The sequence below is a fragment of the Microchirus variegatus genome (genome assembly GCF_963457635.1).
Source record: "Microchirus variegatus genome assembly, chromosome: 3".
NCBI lineage: Eukaryota > Metazoa > Chordata > Actinopteri > Pleuronectiformes > Soleidae > Microchirus > Microchirus variegatus.
The window spans coordinates 29,571,347-29,589,957 of record NC_139804.1 but is presented as its reverse complement, the minus strand read 5'-3'; the positions used below and the strand labels follow the sequence as shown (position 1 = coordinate 29,589,957).

Below are 18,611 nucleotides of genomic sequence, written 5' to 3'. Positions count from 1 at the left end.
TTGGTCATACCAGAACAAAAACAAAGCTGCAGTCATCGAGTAAGTAAAAGAAAAACCTCCACACTTATCATTTACTCCCCGTCTGGTTTTCTCTTTCATTTTATGTTTTTTTTTTCTCCCCTATTTCACCTCAACCCTCTCTGTATTTGCAGCTAAAATATTTTTGGGTCCCAAGGGCAAGCACATTCCTCCACTCACAGTTGTGCAATCCCTGACAATCACAGTTACCCCATCCCCCCTCTGACTCCCTAAAAGCCCTGAACACTCAGAGAGGCAGGCTGTCCAAGCTGTCTGGGCGATGTTCTGCGGTGAGTTGGCTGCTCGGTCAGAGCAGTAAACAAACCCTGAGCCCTGACTCTGCAGAAAACCCCCCCACAGATAATGTAATGGATAATGAGGGTGGAAAATAATATACTGTATATGGCTCCCTTTTCTGCTCTGTTATTCATTCTGGGAATTGTGTCACATGCACTCACACTAACAAAATTAAACACATATTTAATCATATATGTTGTTGCATTATGTGATGTCATGTGGCACATTTTTGTCATCCATCTTTAGTTTTACTTCAGTGCACATGGATTTTTTTTTTTTTTTAAACAAACTTTATTGATGACAAAAATACAGAACGTCAGATACGAACTCCTTGTATATAACACTGTTACAGCAGTAATGGATGTAGATATAAAAATTTTGTAAAATATTACAAAAATAAAAACAAACAAAACAGAAAAGAGTAGTGAACAGAAATAACAAACCAGTACACACGAAAAAGTCACTGCTCCAGGAACCAGCAGTGACGTCCCCTTTGCTTCTCATGTGATTCTCAACAAGACGCACCGCGGACAGACGCTGGGTCTTGTAGTGCGGAATGACCTTCCGTGTGTTCTAAGTGTGCCGAATGAGAACTACATCCCCCAGCATGCAGCGCGAATTAAGCTAGTTTGGCTCTTCCTGTTAGCTCCTGGAAGATAGCGGACGAGCGGTCGAAAAAATTACTGATGTGTTTATCTAAAATTGTACATTGAATTGTTCAGGAACCGTCGTGGAGATTCCAAGGTCCACATTAAGGATACAAAAATGGTATGTCTTTGGAATACAGCGACATTTATTCCGTCACATTAGCGTGTTAGCGCCAGGTAACAGTTTCATTCAGTCAGTGGGAAACGCTAGTTAAAGCAAGTTAGCTAGCCAACAGTCGTAGAATAACTAGGCCACACATTTAGAGTCACAATGTTTTATCACAGACACAGACCACTACACAGCTGAAGGAGATCTATTATTAGTCTTTTTTTTCTCTTGATACTACTCTTACTGACGCTGTCATTACAGACTAAGTGGGTGCGGTTCGGCTAACGCTAGCTGTTACATTAGCTACAACTAAGGCAAAGCTGTATTTATCTGTAATCTAAACTACACAGTTAAACGACAGGTGTGTTCTGGTGTGTTAGTTAGTTTAGTTTAGTATGAACAGGTCATCGCATGTGACAGGAAAGTAAGGTTAAATTATCTCTGCGTTAAAACCAGAAGTGGGTGAAGTAGCTGACTCAGGTATATTAGGTTAAATTACCCATATGAGGGCATGCAAATATTGTGTATTTTGGAAATTTAAATCCTGATTGTTATGCTATTAATTCATTATCCTACTGCTTGTTATTATTTTTTAATTGTTTTACATAGGTTTGCAACTAATCATAATTTTGGAATGGATTCATCTATCAGCTGATTGATATCAAAATTTAAAAAAGTTAAATCAAAAATAATTAAAAGGTAAAAGTTGCTGATTGTCCAATATTGAAAATTGGGTGTTATATTGGAGTGTAGACTACATAATTTCCCCCTGAGATTATATGTATGAGATTCTAATGTTGTCTTACTTTTTTCTCTATTTTTCACCATATAGATCCGCTTCATCCTCATTCAGAACAGAGCAGGGAAGACACGACTGGCCAAATGGTACATGCAGTTTGATGATGATGAGAAGCAGAAGTTGATTGAGGAAGTGCATGCAGTGGTAACTGTCAGGGATGCCAAACACACCAACTTTGTGGAGGTAAGAGATCAGTCCCTGTCTTGTGCAATCAAATTATGTAAGTTATGTATAAGTTGTGTGTTATTCTTTTTCCAGGTCGTTCAGTGCATGGTACACAATACCAATAATATTGCAGTAAAACGATTCTGTGATAATATATTGCAAGACAATCATCAGTCTAGAAGTCAAATCATATTAGTTTCACAAAATCTTAAGTTTCTTGAAGAAGAACCCTTACAATCATTGGAATACATATTCAAGAATTAGACTTTAATCCCTATGCAATTTGTTTTATAGTCATAATATGTAAACTGGGTATGTATTGCCTTGAAGCTGGGAATTATAAGTCCGATTTAAGCTCTTGTTGCTGTGATAATATGGGAGAAAAATATTGAGACCCTTTGTCTGTGTTGTTCTCACAGTTCAGAAACTTCAAGATCATTTATCGGCGTTATGCTGGTCTCTACTTCTGTATTTGTGTCGATGTGACTGATAACAACTTGGCATACCTTGAGGGAATTCACAATTTTGTAGAGGTAAGTGACTCAAAACACACTGTATTTAAGTAAGTGAACTATGATGATTTGGTTCTCACGGTCCGATTGTTTACAGGGATTTTGAGGATTCCTTTCTAGATATTTTTGACCTGTACCGTCTTGCTTCTCCTTATTATCCAACCTGAATTATTTTAACTCGTACTAATGACTTGTTGTAATGACAAGATATTGCATCCGAGATATGTCTTTCAATAACTGACCAGGGATTAGTCCTAGACAATGTATTTAGATGCCTTCACATAATTTCAAACCCTTCAGTCACCACCTCATGCCCTGTAAATGTTGTACGTCATGAATTTCAGATGACATGTTCTACTGTAATGATGGTGGCATTTTAGGCTACTTTGAGTCACTGTCACACATTTATTGGTTTGCTAATGAGATAAGCTTGTTAATAAATACATTTTTAAAAAATGCAGTTCCTGTAGACATTATACAGATAGTTGCTGACTTGACGTAAAACTGATGCATAAAGTAAAGTGACAAAATGTTTCAAGACAAATATGTCTTTAAACACTTGTACTTTATATTTTGGAAAGGGAACTACCATGGTGATGGTGGAAAGTCATTTTAGCTAAATATTGAAACTTTAATTTAAAGTTTAATAAGGCACAATTCAAGTCTTGTTTTGTCATTTATTTTAGTGATGTCAAACTGGTTTTTCAGTTTAAAAAAACAAAAAACAATTTAAAATTATTTATTATTATTTAATGTTTGACTTGGTGTATGCAGCCTGAAGTAGACAGCCGTCATCATGAGTAAGCTTGTTGCTACATATCTCCACAATCCTGTAAACACACTTGTGTTTATAGGATTATTCACCGTTGCTAATAGCTAACTAGGGGTTAGTAACTCCGCCTGTGTCAGATACTTTCTCATATACAAAATGAGAAGCACATACATTTTAATTTGGCGTATTTTATAGGGTCGTGTTAGTGGAAATCGGCTCATTATACGGTAAAGTGGCTTCTGCTGCTTCTACAGGCTACAGCATCAGTATATTTCTGCACTAATGGGTCACATTAAGTCACACAATGGCCATATATTGTGATATAAAACTGTGTGGTTATCTGCTGGCTGTTATCTGACAGAGCGTTCTTGTCTTTCTTAAAAGGTGCTGAATGAATATTTCCATAATGTGTGCGAGTTGGACCTTGTGTTCAACTTCTACAAGGTAAGGAGACAAGAGTTAATTATTAGTTGTTGGATTTTTAATTGTGTTTTTTTTAACCATCAAAGGGAAGAAGCAGAGGAGGACAAAAATAAAGACACCATGACAACAGAGTTCAAATTTCCAGCTAGAAATAACTGAGTGAGATCCATCTAAATCATGTTATATATTTTTTTTTAGAAGCAAATGCCAAACAGCAGGAACCTTTGAGCTCCCTGAGCAGCCATCAGTGTTGTTGCTAATTAGCTACGGCATCTGCCCACATGCTTAACTCACTTAAACAATGCACAAAGCAATTTGATGCAGTGTTTACAACTAGTAGTTAAGAAATGTGGGTATTTTTGGACATTACGCTCCTCTGGGGGTTCGGAAATCTCAGGCATTTCGCTCAGTGTGTGAAGTCATCCAGTGGTTATTTTTACATGTTGATGACAAGACACTGCATGTACATAATATTTTGGAAACCCCAAGAAGATAATGTCACATTGGTTTCAGTTTCAGCAACGCTTCATGTGGTTTGTGGTATCTGTTCTTTCTTTGTTTAGCTATAAAATTGACTTTGATCACATTGTTTTGCCACATCGTCCTTCTAATGAGCCTCCTCCCTCTGTCTGTCTCTACTTTTAAGGTGTACACAGTGGTGGATGAGATGTTCCTTGCAGGAGAGATCAGGGAAACCAGTCAGACCAAGGTCCTGAAGCAGCTCCTCATGCTCCAGTCACTTGAGTAGAAATTAAACAACCATCCTTCCCTTATCTGCTCACTAATCTGTGGCCCTGGCACCTAAACCAACCCCTCTCCTTGTTCCCTTCTCTGGAAAGGAATCCCGTTCTTTCATTCATTCCACAGAGCCAACACTAGCAGGGATGTTTAGAAAAAGAAATACACAATATTGTTTACGTATGTTTGTTTATACAATGTCGAAGTTCAGTAAATATCATCGCGGTCCAACTATTCTGTACCTGCTGTACTCCTAATGAAGTCGACCAATACAAAGGCTGAACATTTCAACATGTTGACATTTCATATATTGTTACAGTCCTCTTTGTATTGGGTCATTTTTATCCCTAAAGCCTCAGGCTGCAGATTATTTCATGTAGTTAGTTGTGCATTTATCTCTATCGAGTGTGGAAACAATGACATAAATTCATCAGGTTGACACTTCTCTCTCTCATGCCCTCACCTTTCATTTAATGGCACTATTCTAACTAACACATACCACATATAAAGAGCCACCTGTAATGAGTCAGTGCTCATTAAGGTCTAAGAACACTGCAGCCACTTCTATGAAACTGTCTAAGGGAAGTCCTCACCAAGGCTCTTCTGCATTTTACATCAGAGTCACTGTAAACCGGTGGAAGCTCTTCAGAGCAATCGACCGAGTGCGTCAACTTCATAATTGACTGAAGTGTGCTTAGGATGAGTACCATTTTGACTCTGTGTTAGATAACCTGCTCTGAGCCAGACAACAGTGCAGGTTACAGTCGCTCAAGTGACTATAAATAACTATAAATTTCATCGCATTAAAGACAATGCTCATTAGTTACACTTAAAAACACTCAAGACAAAATTAGACCTGGGCATAAAAAAAAGTATATTTTATACAAAACAGTGCTGTGAAGTTTGCGTCATATGGTATGTTCATTCAGTGTGTCATGTGTGATGCTGAATATTGTGGTTCCTGTTCATTACACAGTCTGAGCAGTGTTGACATGTTCAACACTGCATCAAATAAACAGGTTTTTAAATTCCTCCTAAAAAATTCTCATGAACTTAAATATGGCAAATAAGGCCAAAACATAAACGTTTATGAAATTAATATAATGCACCAATACTCACTCAAAAAATGTGGTTTCAAATGTCAATGTTGTTGAACTCTTGTATTTTTTTTTTAATTGTAGGATTATAAAGGAATAGTGACATATGTACTTCCCTTCTTGTCCACCTGTTTACAGGTGGAAGATGTTTGTATGTATTGTCCCCAATTCAATTACCAGTATCAATATGTTCCATTATATGTAAATAAATAAATAAATAAAATGTGATACATTCATCAACTGTTTCTGGTTCATCAATAAAAGGAAAATATATCTTTGCATTAAAATATCAATGAGCTGGGGAAGTGCTATTGTCTTAAAATTATGATTAACACTTTAGCACCATCTAGTGGTGAGACATCAGCTCTTGCACATGCAATTATACACTAGATATGAGGTCATCCTGACAGCCTGTCAAGAATCAATAAATCAGTCAATGTATCCACATCAGCTGCATTAAACCACTCTGTCGGCTGTTTACGCCCATCGACCCAGAAACATAAATCCCGACAATAGGACATGGAGGGTACTTACTCTTCATCATATCAGTCCTCTGATATCCTGATATCCTAACCTCACCCTGACTGCCTTCAACAGGGAATGGCATGACTGAAGAATAGAAGAGACAAATGAGTCATGGACACGGTTTCAACTGCATGGGTGCTATAAATCCTGATCCCCATCTGGTAAGTGTTGAGACGAGACACATTTAGAAAGACAAGTGAAAGGTATTAATTGAAAAAACAAGCAGTTTACTGGGATTTTGCATAATCAATAAGCAACATTCACCTACAATAGACAAATCTTATTTACAGCATAGGTTGCTTGAAATGTACAGGAGTTGGTAGTTCAAGTCGATTATATAACATTAGATACTAGGCAACAACCGAGTCAGATTGCATTTACACATTTAAGTGAGAAAATAATGTTTTATCATATGGCTGTTTAGGACGAGCACTTACTATAATCAAGCTCAATTCTGATTCAAGGGCATCATCATTTAGATGAGTCGACTGTGGATGATGACAGACTTCTCTGTCTTTAGCCTCGTGACAGCGGGTGAAAGGAAAATTAAAGACTCTCAGTTGTTGTTTAGTAAGATATGATTACATCTACAATTAAAATCTTTATTTAAGTATACAGTTCGAAATAAAATTTACAATTCTATAGTTACATCATATAAACAAAACAAACAAAAAAAAGAGAACAATTTAAAAGTGCACTTGCAGAGGGAGACAAACTCACTATTCAATATTCTTTTTGACCATCTGTTTCTTGAAATCCTATTCTCACTGGTGTTTGCGCCACTCACCACGTCTCTCTGCCTTCAGTGTGCTGACTCACATACGCTTCGGTCTGGGAGGATGCACGCACACACACATACACTGATCTCCTCTTGGCTGCATCAGTGTGAACTGCTCTCAGTGGTTCAGACAGAAGCAGTGCTTTGACTTACAGTAACAGTAGGGCAACGCCAATTCTCATCCAGTGGCAACAAAAAAACCATACAGTCAGTGTTACACAGAGAGGTAACCATGTTTGAGTGGAAATTCCCTGTTTATCTTTGGGGGGGGTGCAACTCATTCTCTGCTCAGAGGATGAAACATCTGCGTTGGGAATATTTTGCGGCAGAGCGGAGCCAATTCTGTGCCCAACAAGAGTGAAAGCTAATTGGAGCAGGTTAAAATTCCTGACTGTTTTCAAGATGCCGTTACAGCCTTTTGTGATTAAATGTCGAGCCTCGATGAGGGAACTGGGTGGGCGGCAGCACGGCTTTCTAAACATGGCACTGAGGAAAAACCAACTGTGGTTTCCTGTGATGTCGCCTTACGCAGCGTGTGCACAAAGAGCGGTGTGAAACCAAACAATGTCAGGGAGAAAAACGTCCCAGCAGATGGAGGAATATAATGTTTTTGCCAATACTGATTTGGGATCAGAGTCACAGGGACTTTGACAAATCTGATGACACAGATCTACAGACTTTGGGGCCTTTGGGTTAAAATGTTCATTTTCTGTGCTGTCATATATGGTTCAAAAATGGAGTGACTTTTCACTGGAAATAATATACTGTAGATCCACAATATCAAGTATATCACTAAGGCTAATACGCTACATCATAACAATGCATTTAAGTTTTTTTTTTTTTTTAAAAAGGTTCCTGGTTTCTACATCAGGACGGACTAACCTTTTTTTCCATGTATTAGTGGCCAAAACCTTGTCCAAACATAAATCTGGTCAGGTTAAATTGAATTTCAACTGTTTATAACAAAAAAAAGGCTGAACTTATGAGAATTACAGTCAATTAAATAGGTAACAAAAAGCTAAAAGTCAATGCATGCCTTCATGAATGTTAAAACGTAAAAGTGTGGGTCAAACTAATGGTGAATCCTGTCTGGATATAGCCTCAACAATGAATATGCACAAAAAGAATAATTTACAAAAGACTGACGTGCAAATGCAAAAAGCAGTAGCTGTTACCGAAACCAGGGCGAAATAACAGGGATAAAACAACAACATTAGGGCAGCCCATACACACAACCCGTGACTGGTCCTAGTCTGGCAAGTGACTGAGAAACTGTATGTTTGAAGAGGAGGAATCCTCGTCTTCATCGTCTCAGTGCGTTTACACTGAGGGGTTTTCCATGTCCAGAGTCCAGACACAGGTGCAAAGATTAAACCCCTCAGGTAAGAAGTGGCTCCTCTTACCAGAGGTCAGGGGTTGCAGTGGTCTCCATGACCACTCATCCAGGTGATCCAAGGTGTGTGACACGGTAGAAAGGAGGTCCACACACACACACACACACACACACACACACTCACTCACTCACACACACACACACACACCAAAAAACACCTGGTGCTGAGAGGTGGAAAGAAAAACGAGATTTCAATTAAGCATATAAAAATAAACCTCAGGGTTAAAGCTGCAGTGAGTAACCTTTAAATGTCAACAATTGTTCCTTCAATTTAACACGGTGTCAAATGAGGCCATGCAATGTTGAGTAAACATACGAGTCGAGCTCAGCAGTGTTAAAAAAATGGTGGTTTCCAATGCTGCACACAGGAAATTATTCACTTAACTTAACTCCTTCTCATTCCTGTAATTTTTGCTTAAAACCCCGAAAAAAAGGGTATACCCACAGTAAATGAAAAGCTGTTCTTGAACAGTTTGGAGAATAGGCATAGGCAGAATATATGTCTAAGTGCTACTGGCACTGAGTAATAGAAGTTTGAATACACTGAAAAAGAAGGATTTTATGTCCGCCCAGGGCCGTTGGAGCGACGAAGACGGAAGCATTAGCAACATTGCGATAGTAGAGGTGAGAATTTCTGATCACAAAGACTAAACTAAGTCAGAATAACAACTGCGGACAATAACATACACCAAAAGTTACATGTTGCAGCTTTAAGCGTCTCATTAAAAAGTACCATCTGATGTGATGATAGCATCCATCTGCAGACTGCAAGAGAGGTTGGCGGAACCATGAGCAGTGAGCAAAACTTCAAGTTGTCCAAACCAAGCAAAATGAAAGAATAAAAATATTCTTAAAAATATAATTATTCTTGTTATTAATAAGAATTTATTATGATCAATATAATTTTTAGAGGTTATGTTAGGGTTAGGTCACAGTTAAGTAAACTATAAGCAGGTGAAGTTCAAGTTGTCCCAATCCCTTGTAGTTACACATCACACCCCCGTCTTGCACTCTGCGCACAGACCCCATCTCTTATTTGAGGACACACCACTGACCTGTAGGGGGTGCCCTGTCTGTGTGGGTCTGTAGGTGGGTGTGGGGCTCCGACCCCTAGCAATTACACTGCTGCTTATTCTGTGCGGTGTTGCCCCTCGGCTGTCGCAGCTGCCTCAACGACGCGTCTCCGTACTGGATACCTGAACCCATCCTCTCTGGGTCCAACTCGCCTTTGTCAAAAAAAAAAAAAAAGTTGAGTATTTGTCCTGACAGCTGAATGGGGGATGTGTTCAGTTTGACACGCTGACTTATGGTAGATCCTCAGAGTTTAATGCACCCAAGCACCAGGATCCTAAGCAAACATGACATCACAAACATCTGTGCACTCTCACGAATGCTCACCCTCTTACACAAACAAATGACATGTACCTGAATCTATCTTGTTGAGGATGGTGCGAGCGCACTTCAGGAAACCCTCCTCGACATTCTCTCCCGTCAGAGCACTGGTCTCTAGGAACATCAGCTCTTCACAGAAAGAGAAATCCAAGAAACAATCAATAAGAGGAAAACGCAAGAACCAAGCAATACAAGCAAATAAAGACTTGTGTGATGCGTTACCATTCTCCTGAGCAAAGCGTGAGGCTTCCAGGAAGGTCACCTCTCTGTCTGCATCCAAGTCTTTCTTGTTACCACACAGGATGATGATAATGTTGGGGCTTGCCAGCGTCCGTGCATCGGTCAGCCAGTTGGTCAGGGCATTATATGTCTCCCGGCTGAAAGACGGGATCAGAAAAACGGGAGCTGAGGATTCCCTCGCAAAAATACACTGATAATCGTTAATTATCCAACATTAAATCAAAATAATAAGTGATACTGGCTGATTTGAGAACTCCCAGCCCTTCTCTGAAATACGTCACGCTCGTGTTATTTTCTCATCAAAAGCCTGTAGAGTCTGTGTGACGGAGAAGTCACCATCTGCCCGTGTGTTTGCATGGGTGAATGTTTTTGCATATACAAACAGCCAATGTAGTATAAACAGAAGTGTGCGCACATCCGCTGTCCCTGTCTATTGGAGTAGTATAGCACCCGTATTGGAGTTTAAAGTACAGTGCACAGTTCTATTTCACTTTATTCAATTCATTTGTGCACTTTTACTTCCCTTCCTTAAATAATATCAAGACACAAACAGATGTAAACCTACTAACTATGAGCAGGGGATTTCCAGGGCTTAATACCATCTCCCAAATGTATTGCAAAGACGTTGCTGAAGGTTACTATATGCTCATTATGAAGTCGGGTTGAGACCAGTCGATTCATTTATTTTATCTTACTTGAAATATGTCATTTGTTTACATGAAAATGTGTTTTATACCACATTATGACACGGTTGTAGCTCAATGTTAAATCAGGAGTAGGCCTGCTTAAAGCTAACATGCTGAAAAAAGCCTCTCAAAATGACATGATTTCATGAGACTGGGCGGCAAATCAATTTAAAAAGGATTAAATTACTGAACAAATCTTATTCAACACAAGTGATCTGGTAGTGGCACGGAGACAGAAGTAACTTTAATGGAAAACATCTTGGCGTTGACGCCATTGGTCACCATGGAAGCAGAACCCTTGGTGTCCATGGTAACATGAGGCCAGTGAGGTGAGCAGAAGGGTGCAGGTCAGCGCGGTGTGAGCAGTGATATGTCGAGCAGCTGCTCTCACAAACACATGACGACACAACTCCTCAGGCATACACATGACTGCAATCTGGTTCACACGTTCTCTACCTTCATCTACCTTCCTGTCCATCTTCCTGCGTAACCTTTTCACCTGTGAAACCTGATACATGTTTTCCCAGACTCCCACTGACACTCACGTTTTCCTCCATTTCCTCCTTATTGTGATCCCTCTTCACTGTTTTCTTCCTCAGGTGACATTTTCTGTGATGAACTGCCTGACAGATGGTGTCTCAACATTACAACTCCTGCCACTCTGCACTCATCCCCTTTCTACTCCAGAAAAGACCATAATTCACACAAACACAAACTATATTACATTCACCGATTTCGCAACCACTCTAATGCAGCACAAAGCTTGTGAGATAGAAGTGTGAGACTGAGTGGATTCTCACAGGATATTCATGTCTCCTATTATTAAATATTATTTATTACAAACATGGAGCCATTGCTATCACTGAGAGTCCAGTTGTTAGGAGAACATGTTATTGTACAGACTGAGTGAGTTTTGAGGTTAACAAATGATTCATGTTATGGAGAAGAACAGGAATCATTTGTAAATGTTGACTAATGAGCGGAAAAACACTGATTGTTTTACCTGGTGATGTCGTAGACGAGGAGTGCTCCAGCTGCTCCTCTGTAGTAGCTGCGTGTGACTGAACTGTGGAGAGAAAGAAGAATCATCCATCCACATTATCGCACCAGCCGGTGAAATAAAATTAAAAATTCAGAAATGTGTTGCTTCCTCAGCATGGACTAAAGGCGGATTTCCACTGGACGCTTAACAGCCGCGGCACTTCAGCTGTGCGGTCGCCGTTGCAAATAGCTTCCATTCTAATCAATGTGAGCATTTCCACCGGACGCACTGCGCCGAAGCGCTTTCGATAGGTAGCAGTTCTATTTTTGCCGTTGCCGCTGCTGAACCGCGTAAATTTCAACAGAGCAGATCGCACAAGACAGGAAGTCAGACACAGCCTCAAAGTAAAACAGTTCCGCCCCCCTTTCAAAATAAAACACAATACGCAGGTCTATCACAACTTCACATCAACATTACATCGTGACCGGTGCTACCAGGTCAACAGTCAATTGATCAGAGAGTCTCGGAGAGTCATAATGTACGACGAGAGACTGATTGTTGAAGTGGAGAAACATAAAATAATTTATGACACCAGATCAACAGTTCTTCCACGTCGGTGAATGAAAGAAGCTGTGTTGTTGTTTCCTTTATACACACAATCTATCTCAGGATCTCGCAAACTCGCGTCTGTTCGAGATTATCGTGTGATCTTCCGTGAATACCGCTGGCTCTCAAGGCACCGCGCCGCTGCTGTAGCACGCCCGGTGGGGATTGCCGCTGGGCAGAGGTCGAAGCAGAACAGTGCCACGTAACGCGTCCAGTGGAAATCTGCCTTTATGGTTGCTGTTTGAAAAGTGGACATTCTGACAACACCATGTGTTCTTGGCAAATAGTTTTTTACCGGAATCGTTCCTGCCCAGCGGTGTCCCAGATCTGCAGTTTGACCGTCTTTCCACCGACGTTCACCACTCTGGAACCAAACTCCACGCCAATGGTGTGGTTAGAGTCCTGTTTAACTGCAACGAGAACATACCGATAGAAAAGAATGAAAAGATATAGAAAGTACATAATAGACTGAAATCTTATCACAAGATTATGTGGTTCAATAAAAAGATGCCTCTACCATTTGTCCAACAGATGCACTGGAGACTTTTGACTCTACTGTAAGTCTCTTACATTTGATCTCTAATGTGTGCACAATGTGTTGCACTTGTTTCAGAGATGACACCGATTGATCTTCAAACACATCTCCACATTAGACAATAGAAGGAGTCGAGATGAGATTTACTCTGTCAACTTGCACTCCCTTTAGTTCTCCACTGACAGCCCAGGAACTTCACATGCCTCTAATCTAATTAATACAAGTTTGTGTTTTAATTTGCATGTGTCTGACTCCTAAAAGCAAACCTGAGGCTTTTAAAGGTACAGTGTATAAAACGTATCAAGATTTATTGGTGCAATTGCCTGTAGCAGCTGAATATTGCCGACTTCACCCGTGCTTGGCCGAGTTTGGCATTTATTCTCATTTTAGATCCTGGGCCAGACCAGAGAACTGTGGAGCGTTACATCTTGCTGGTTTAATCATTATCTACTGTAGTTTGACAACACACAGAAGTTAATCGTTACATTTATTTTGAGGAAACAGAATGTATAACCTCAAAGTAGAACGATAGGGGTTTATTTATGCGTAGCACAAAATCTGCTAAACTAATTTCATGACCATGTCCATTTGGCTTTAAAAAAGGAGGAAAACTTACATTTGTTCTCAATGAACTGATGGAGAAGGCAGGATTTACCGGCTCCAGCGCTGCCAATCACCAGGAACTTAAACAGGAAGTCTGAAAGCATCAATGCAACATCAAAAGTCAGAGGAGGATCTCGTTGCACTTCCATCCTTGGAGACAAATCCTTAGCCTTCCTCTTAATCCCACAGAGCAAGTACAACGACAGTATTCAGCAACCCCATGTAATCTGTATAACATGCCGACCATGATTATGATTCTAATTAAATATGCATGTTTATCTGTGATGGAAATGAATTGGTTTGAAGCCTTGTAGAAGTGATAACACGTCGTGTGTGACTACAGCAAAGCCAGGGCTTTAGCGTTAATAAACAAGGTTTAGTGAATCACAATTTGAGATTGAAAGACCACAGCTGGCTGCTTGTACAGATGCTGTTTGATAGTGTGGTCTCTTGCTGCGTAAAGTACAACCTCAATGGGAGCTGGGGCCCTGACCCTGCAAGACTGTCTGTGTGTGTGTGCAGTGACCAAAGATAGTGTAAGAGACATTTACATACGAGCGTAGGCAGCAAAGCAGGATCCATTAGATGTGAAACAATGTGATAGCAGAGGGGAACTCACCAATTTCACTATTCTTTCTCAGCGATTGTTTCAGTGTGGAAAAACAGAATAGATTTGGTTTGTGGACATTAAAAAGACATTTGAAAATATTACTATTTCCAGGTTTGGGAAACATAATAATCTACATTTTAATTAGAGCTGAAACGATAAATCGATTATTAATCGATTACTAAATTAATCGACAACTATTTTGATAATCGATAATCGGTTTGAAGCTTTTTTCATTATTAAAACCAGATTTCTGATGGTTTTAGCTTCTTAAATGTGAATATTTTCTTGGTTTCTTTGCTCCACATAACAAAAAATAAAAAATCATTAAAACTGAATCATTTTGATTTGTGAACAAAACAAGACATTCGAGAACATCATAATTTCCAGGTTTGACAAACACTGATCAACGGTTTTTAACATTTTCTGACATTTTATGGACGAAAACATTCATAGATTAATCGAGAAAATAATCGACAGATTAATCGATTACGAAAATAACTCTAAGTTGCAGCTCTATTTGATATGGATGAAGCCTATGCTTCAGTGAGTGCCTGCTCTGCTTGCAAATAGAGCCTGTCTGGTAAATGATTAGTCACCAGTGTTAAGATTAAGAGTACCTGTTGGGTGGTGAAAATCATTTGAATATTCAGCTCCACACAAGGTTAACAACAGTAATCTAAAAAAACACAGGTGGAGGAGATCAACCTTTAGTTCTTTCCCGAGTGACATTCCCCCTAATTGTGCCAGTGCTTTTCAAGGCTTACAAAGGTACACTTCCATCACCAACAGGCCCAAACACACGGCACCAACAGTTCAGTTCATGTTGCACCTTTGTTTGTTGAAGAGGGTGTTTTCTCAAGCTTCACAAGCTGGAGGACAAACACATGGTAATAGAACAGCAACGTAAAAGGTGCCCAAACTAGCACTAACGGTCCTGCATCACCCATCGGCATTACATCTCAACCACAAATTGCTGAGTTTGACTCAAAGGCAAACACGATCCGTTTTAAAAGCCTGCCTCAGCTTTTCAGCATCTTCCCTAACGTTACACATATTCCCACGCGAGATCTACAAACATCAATTAAATTGTCAATATGTCAAAGTAATGAGGAGGGAGGAATATACTGTCCTCTAAGAGGCAGCCTTTCAGTCTACTGTATTCTGTACACATAAATATTAAATAACGCCTGAGGTATTAGACTCGTGCTGATATCTGCATTCACTTACACTGTGACAACACTAAACACTCATCCAGATCTACCTGAGGGTTATGCTTGCCTGTGTGTCCTCTATTGACTAATATCACAGGGTAGTTACACTTCAAGTTTCTGTAAAGGACTGCCTCAGTGACTTCATTTGTTTACTCACCAAAACAGCACAAGACAGACGTAGAATACTGAAACTAAAGACATTAGAACAAATATGAATTATTCAATCTGACCATATTATTATACCAACTCCTATTTCCATGATCAAATAATCTTAAGATTACTACTTCAATTAATCAAGATAGTAATTTGGTGCCCCGTGACCCTCATGTAGAGGATAAAGCGGTAGACAGTGAGTTCCCAAAAATCCAAGGTACTAAGAGGTGGAGTATTTTGTTAACCACCATGCATCACAAAGAAAAGCAGGTGATTCTTCCAAGAGAAGCTGGATTCAGTGAAAAATTCATGCAGCATTAATGTTCAAAATACTTTTCCACCATTGGCCCATCAGGAGAAGAGACAGAAGAAGACATTGAGACCGAAATCAATACATGGTTATTACAGCTTCCATTAGTGTAGGCACTTTTACACAAATGCTGCCCACTGGGATGGAGTTTCACACAAGAAATGAGGGAGACATGGAACAAATAAAAATAGATGGAAGGAGTGTGACTGTAAAGAATGATGAACCGATGGTGTACAATTTCAACACAACTAGGTTTATGGTGGCAAACGTACTGTGCTAGCACCACTATCAGTCCTAACAATGGGAATTCTCATCCTACTGCAATAAATTCATTACCAGATGCCTTTCACAAATAAATCTGAGATGGCGTATATGTTGTCTTATACGACAACTTTTACTGATGCAAAAACAAAAATATATATTTATACAACAGAGTGGGCCCTGACTCGTTTACAGAACTACATCACAGCTGAGCTGAGCAGATGGTGGTGTGAAGTCACGCAGCGTCTTCACAGCAAGTTCACAGTTTTGTGAAATCCACTGCTGGGAAGTCAGTAAGTCACAAAACAGTTAACAACATACGTGTGTATGTGTGCAATATTGTCTGATATATTGATATTTTATTTAAAGGTGCATTATGTAATAAATCTAAAGCAACTGGCCATAAAATCCTCCTTATATGTTACAGAGACTCAGGAATAATGTTCATATAACAAACTGAACTCACCAACAACAACAGTACAGCCAAAATATTTACATTAAAAAAAATATTTTTCAGACTGCAAATCATGTTTGTGTTTTGAAATCATGTTTTGGCATGTGGCGCCACCTACCGCCGTGTACCAATCATTGCAGTCAGTAGAGTCTCAGCTGCCGAGCAACCACGTGTTGCCAGTTACATCAGAAAACGAAACCTAAAAGACCTCGGTATTTTGAATTTGAATGTAGTAACCGTTTTTGGCCACATTCTTACATATGGCACCTTTAAGGTATTGGTTGGGGTGTACTTGGATACACTAAGGAGGTTAAGAAGTAGAAGGGGGATTTAGACAGGATTTTCTGGGTTAAAGGTTATGGACCATAGAAGATAATAATAGATTTTGGTAGTGATATTCAAAACAAAGGTGGGACAGCCAGGGAGATGAACAAAGTAGGCAGTTGTGAGAGTCTAGACATGCTGCAAAGAGAGAGGTGGCAAAGGCTTATAGCAAGGTGTATAAGAGGCTAAGGAAGGAGAGAGAATTGATTGGCTAGACAGAGTGCTGGAAAGGATGTGAGGCAGGTTAGAGCGATTAAGGGCAGAAAAGGAAATGCACTAACAAGTGAACAGAGAGTGTTGAGAAGAAGGAAGGAGTAATTTGAGGAGCTGGTGGATGTGGAAAATGAGAGCGAGACAGATGGAGGGGAGATAGTGCCTTGGGAAGTGTAGAGGATAAGTCAGGAGGATGTGAGGGGAAGCTCTGAAGAGGAAAAAAAAAAAAGTGGAAAGTCAGTTGGTCCAGATGAGAAACGAGTGGAGGTATGGAGAGGGTGCAGTCGACTCTTTGACCAGACTTATTAACAATCTTGGAGAGCATGGAAATGCTTGAGGAATGAAGAAGGGTAGTGGTATAGACTTTGGGGGGAGACGAGTACAGCACTACTGTGACAGTAGGTAGAGAAGGTTTATGGATGGTGAAGAGGAGGACAGTTGGTGTAACAAGAGGACACAGGGGAAAGGGCAAAGATGAAGGCAGATGATCGGCTGTGGAGAAGCCAAAAGAAGAAGAGGTGACATTTGCAAATATAAAATAAAAAGTGAAGTGAATCTTTTGAGATAGGAGAGTGTTTTGACATTGTGGAGATTGATCAACCTTGACACAGGATTTAAGTGCTTTCTCCAGTAGTTTCTGTCTGGGGCACTGGTTGTCAGTAGTTCTCTCACACAGGTGCAACCATGTCTCCATTTTCTCATTGATTATGTATAAACAGCTGCTGCTGTGCAGGTAAATTAGGGACGATCAGTCACAGCGACGTGACTTCCTCAAACAGGCCCTGGAGCTAAAAACCTTACAAAACAACACACTTAGACTAAAAAACAAACAGTCCTTGCAGCTCACAAGGTCAGTCCGTCTGCCTCATGTTCAGCCTTCCCGGGTAAACAAACCGTCTGCAGACACAACCTGCACTAATCCCAGTTAATGAGGCGTTCTGTCTAAAGTTTGACTAACTTTCACCTGACGATGTTTCACCATCTGTTCTCAGGCACCGTTAAAGGAAGCAACGCACCCTCACCGTGGCGTAACGCAGGTGCCAGTAAATACAACCAAAGCACATTCAACATGATAATGTCAATTTGGATGAACTGTCAACAGCAGAGGATGTTTATCACCACCGCAAAACGCAATACACGATGAGCTGGCAAGTTAGCTAGCCAGCTAGCTAGCATCGTTGCTGAGAATCAATGTAACAGGAAATTACAACCCCCGCTGCCCGACACACACGTACCGTATGTCTCAGACATGTTGAGCCTTGCTGTGAGAAGGACCCAATCGGACCTCTTTGTTGTTGTTGTCTCGGTATATTGACAGCTGTTTGCTCGCTGAGTTCACACCTCTCCAGGGTGTTTATCTGCGATGCTTGCTACAGATTTCCTTGATCCGCTCCGACCACAACCGCTAGTCCTTACGTGCTACGTCATTGCGTGGCGTTCAGGTGTCGTTGGGACATTGTGACTTTTTTATTATGCACACGCAGAGTGTGTCTACATCCCGGGAGCTGTCTGAACATGGAGATACTTAGAATGAATGAGCAAAAACCAACGATTCAGCCCAGCCACAAGAAAGTGATGTTTGACTCATTGAAAGGAACAAGTACAGAACAGACTACAGCTAAAGTTAGTCCCAATTTCCCATGAAATACTTCAGTCAGGCCTGAGGCCTCTCACATTAGCAAGGTTTAGGTCAAATTAATGCATTGCACAAGCAGATATCATATTCACTACACAAACATGTATTCATTTGATGTCATT

At 40.2% G+C, this 18,611-nt stretch overlaps 2 protein-coding genes across 5 annotated transcripts; one reads left to right on the top strand and one right to left on the bottom strand.

The window, feature by feature from the left end:
* The first annotated feature begins 959 nt into the window (after positions 1–959).
* ap2s1 (adaptor related protein complex 2 subunit sigma 1) lies at positions 960–5,762 on the top strand. Its single transcript, XM_083887230.1, has 5 exons — positions 960–1,083; positions 1,904–2,053; positions 2,455–2,568; positions 3,704–3,763; positions 4,389–5,762. The coding sequence occupies exons 1-5, from the start codon at positions 1,081–1,083 to the stop codon at positions 4,488–4,490; spliced, it is 429 nt and encodes a 142-aa protein (XP_083743356.1). The 5' UTR covers positions 960–1,080; the 3' UTR covers positions 4,491–5,762.
* A 663-nt stretch (positions 5,763–6,425) lies between these two features.
* rab4b (RAB4B, member RAS oncogene family) lies at positions 6,426–18,225 on the bottom strand. Of its 4 annotated transcripts, XM_083886327.1 has the most exons (8): positions 18,089–18,225; positions 13,331–13,411; positions 12,475–12,589; positions 11,595–11,657; positions 9,888–10,042; positions 9,699–9,794; positions 9,329–9,499; positions 6,426–8,437 (listed from the first exon to the last, which is right to left on the bottom strand). In XM_083886327.1, the coding sequence occupies exons 1-7, from the start codon at positions 18,102–18,104 to the stop codon at positions 9,384–9,386; spliced, it is 642 nt and encodes a 213-aa protein (XP_083742453.1). In that variant the 5' UTR covers positions 18,105–18,225; the 3' UTR covers positions 6,426–8,437; positions 9,329–9,383. The 4 variants fall into 4 exon arrangements, with proteins under 4 accessions (XP_083742453.1, XP_083742451.1, XP_083742450.1 ...); XM_083886325.1 differs by lacking the exon at positions 18,089–18,225 and having other exon boundaries at positions 6,426–8,400; positions 9,318–9,499; positions 13,331–13,511; XM_083886324.1 differs by lacking the exon at positions 18,089–18,225 and having other exon boundaries at positions 13,331–13,511.
* Positions 18,226–18,611: the final 386 nt, after the last annotated feature.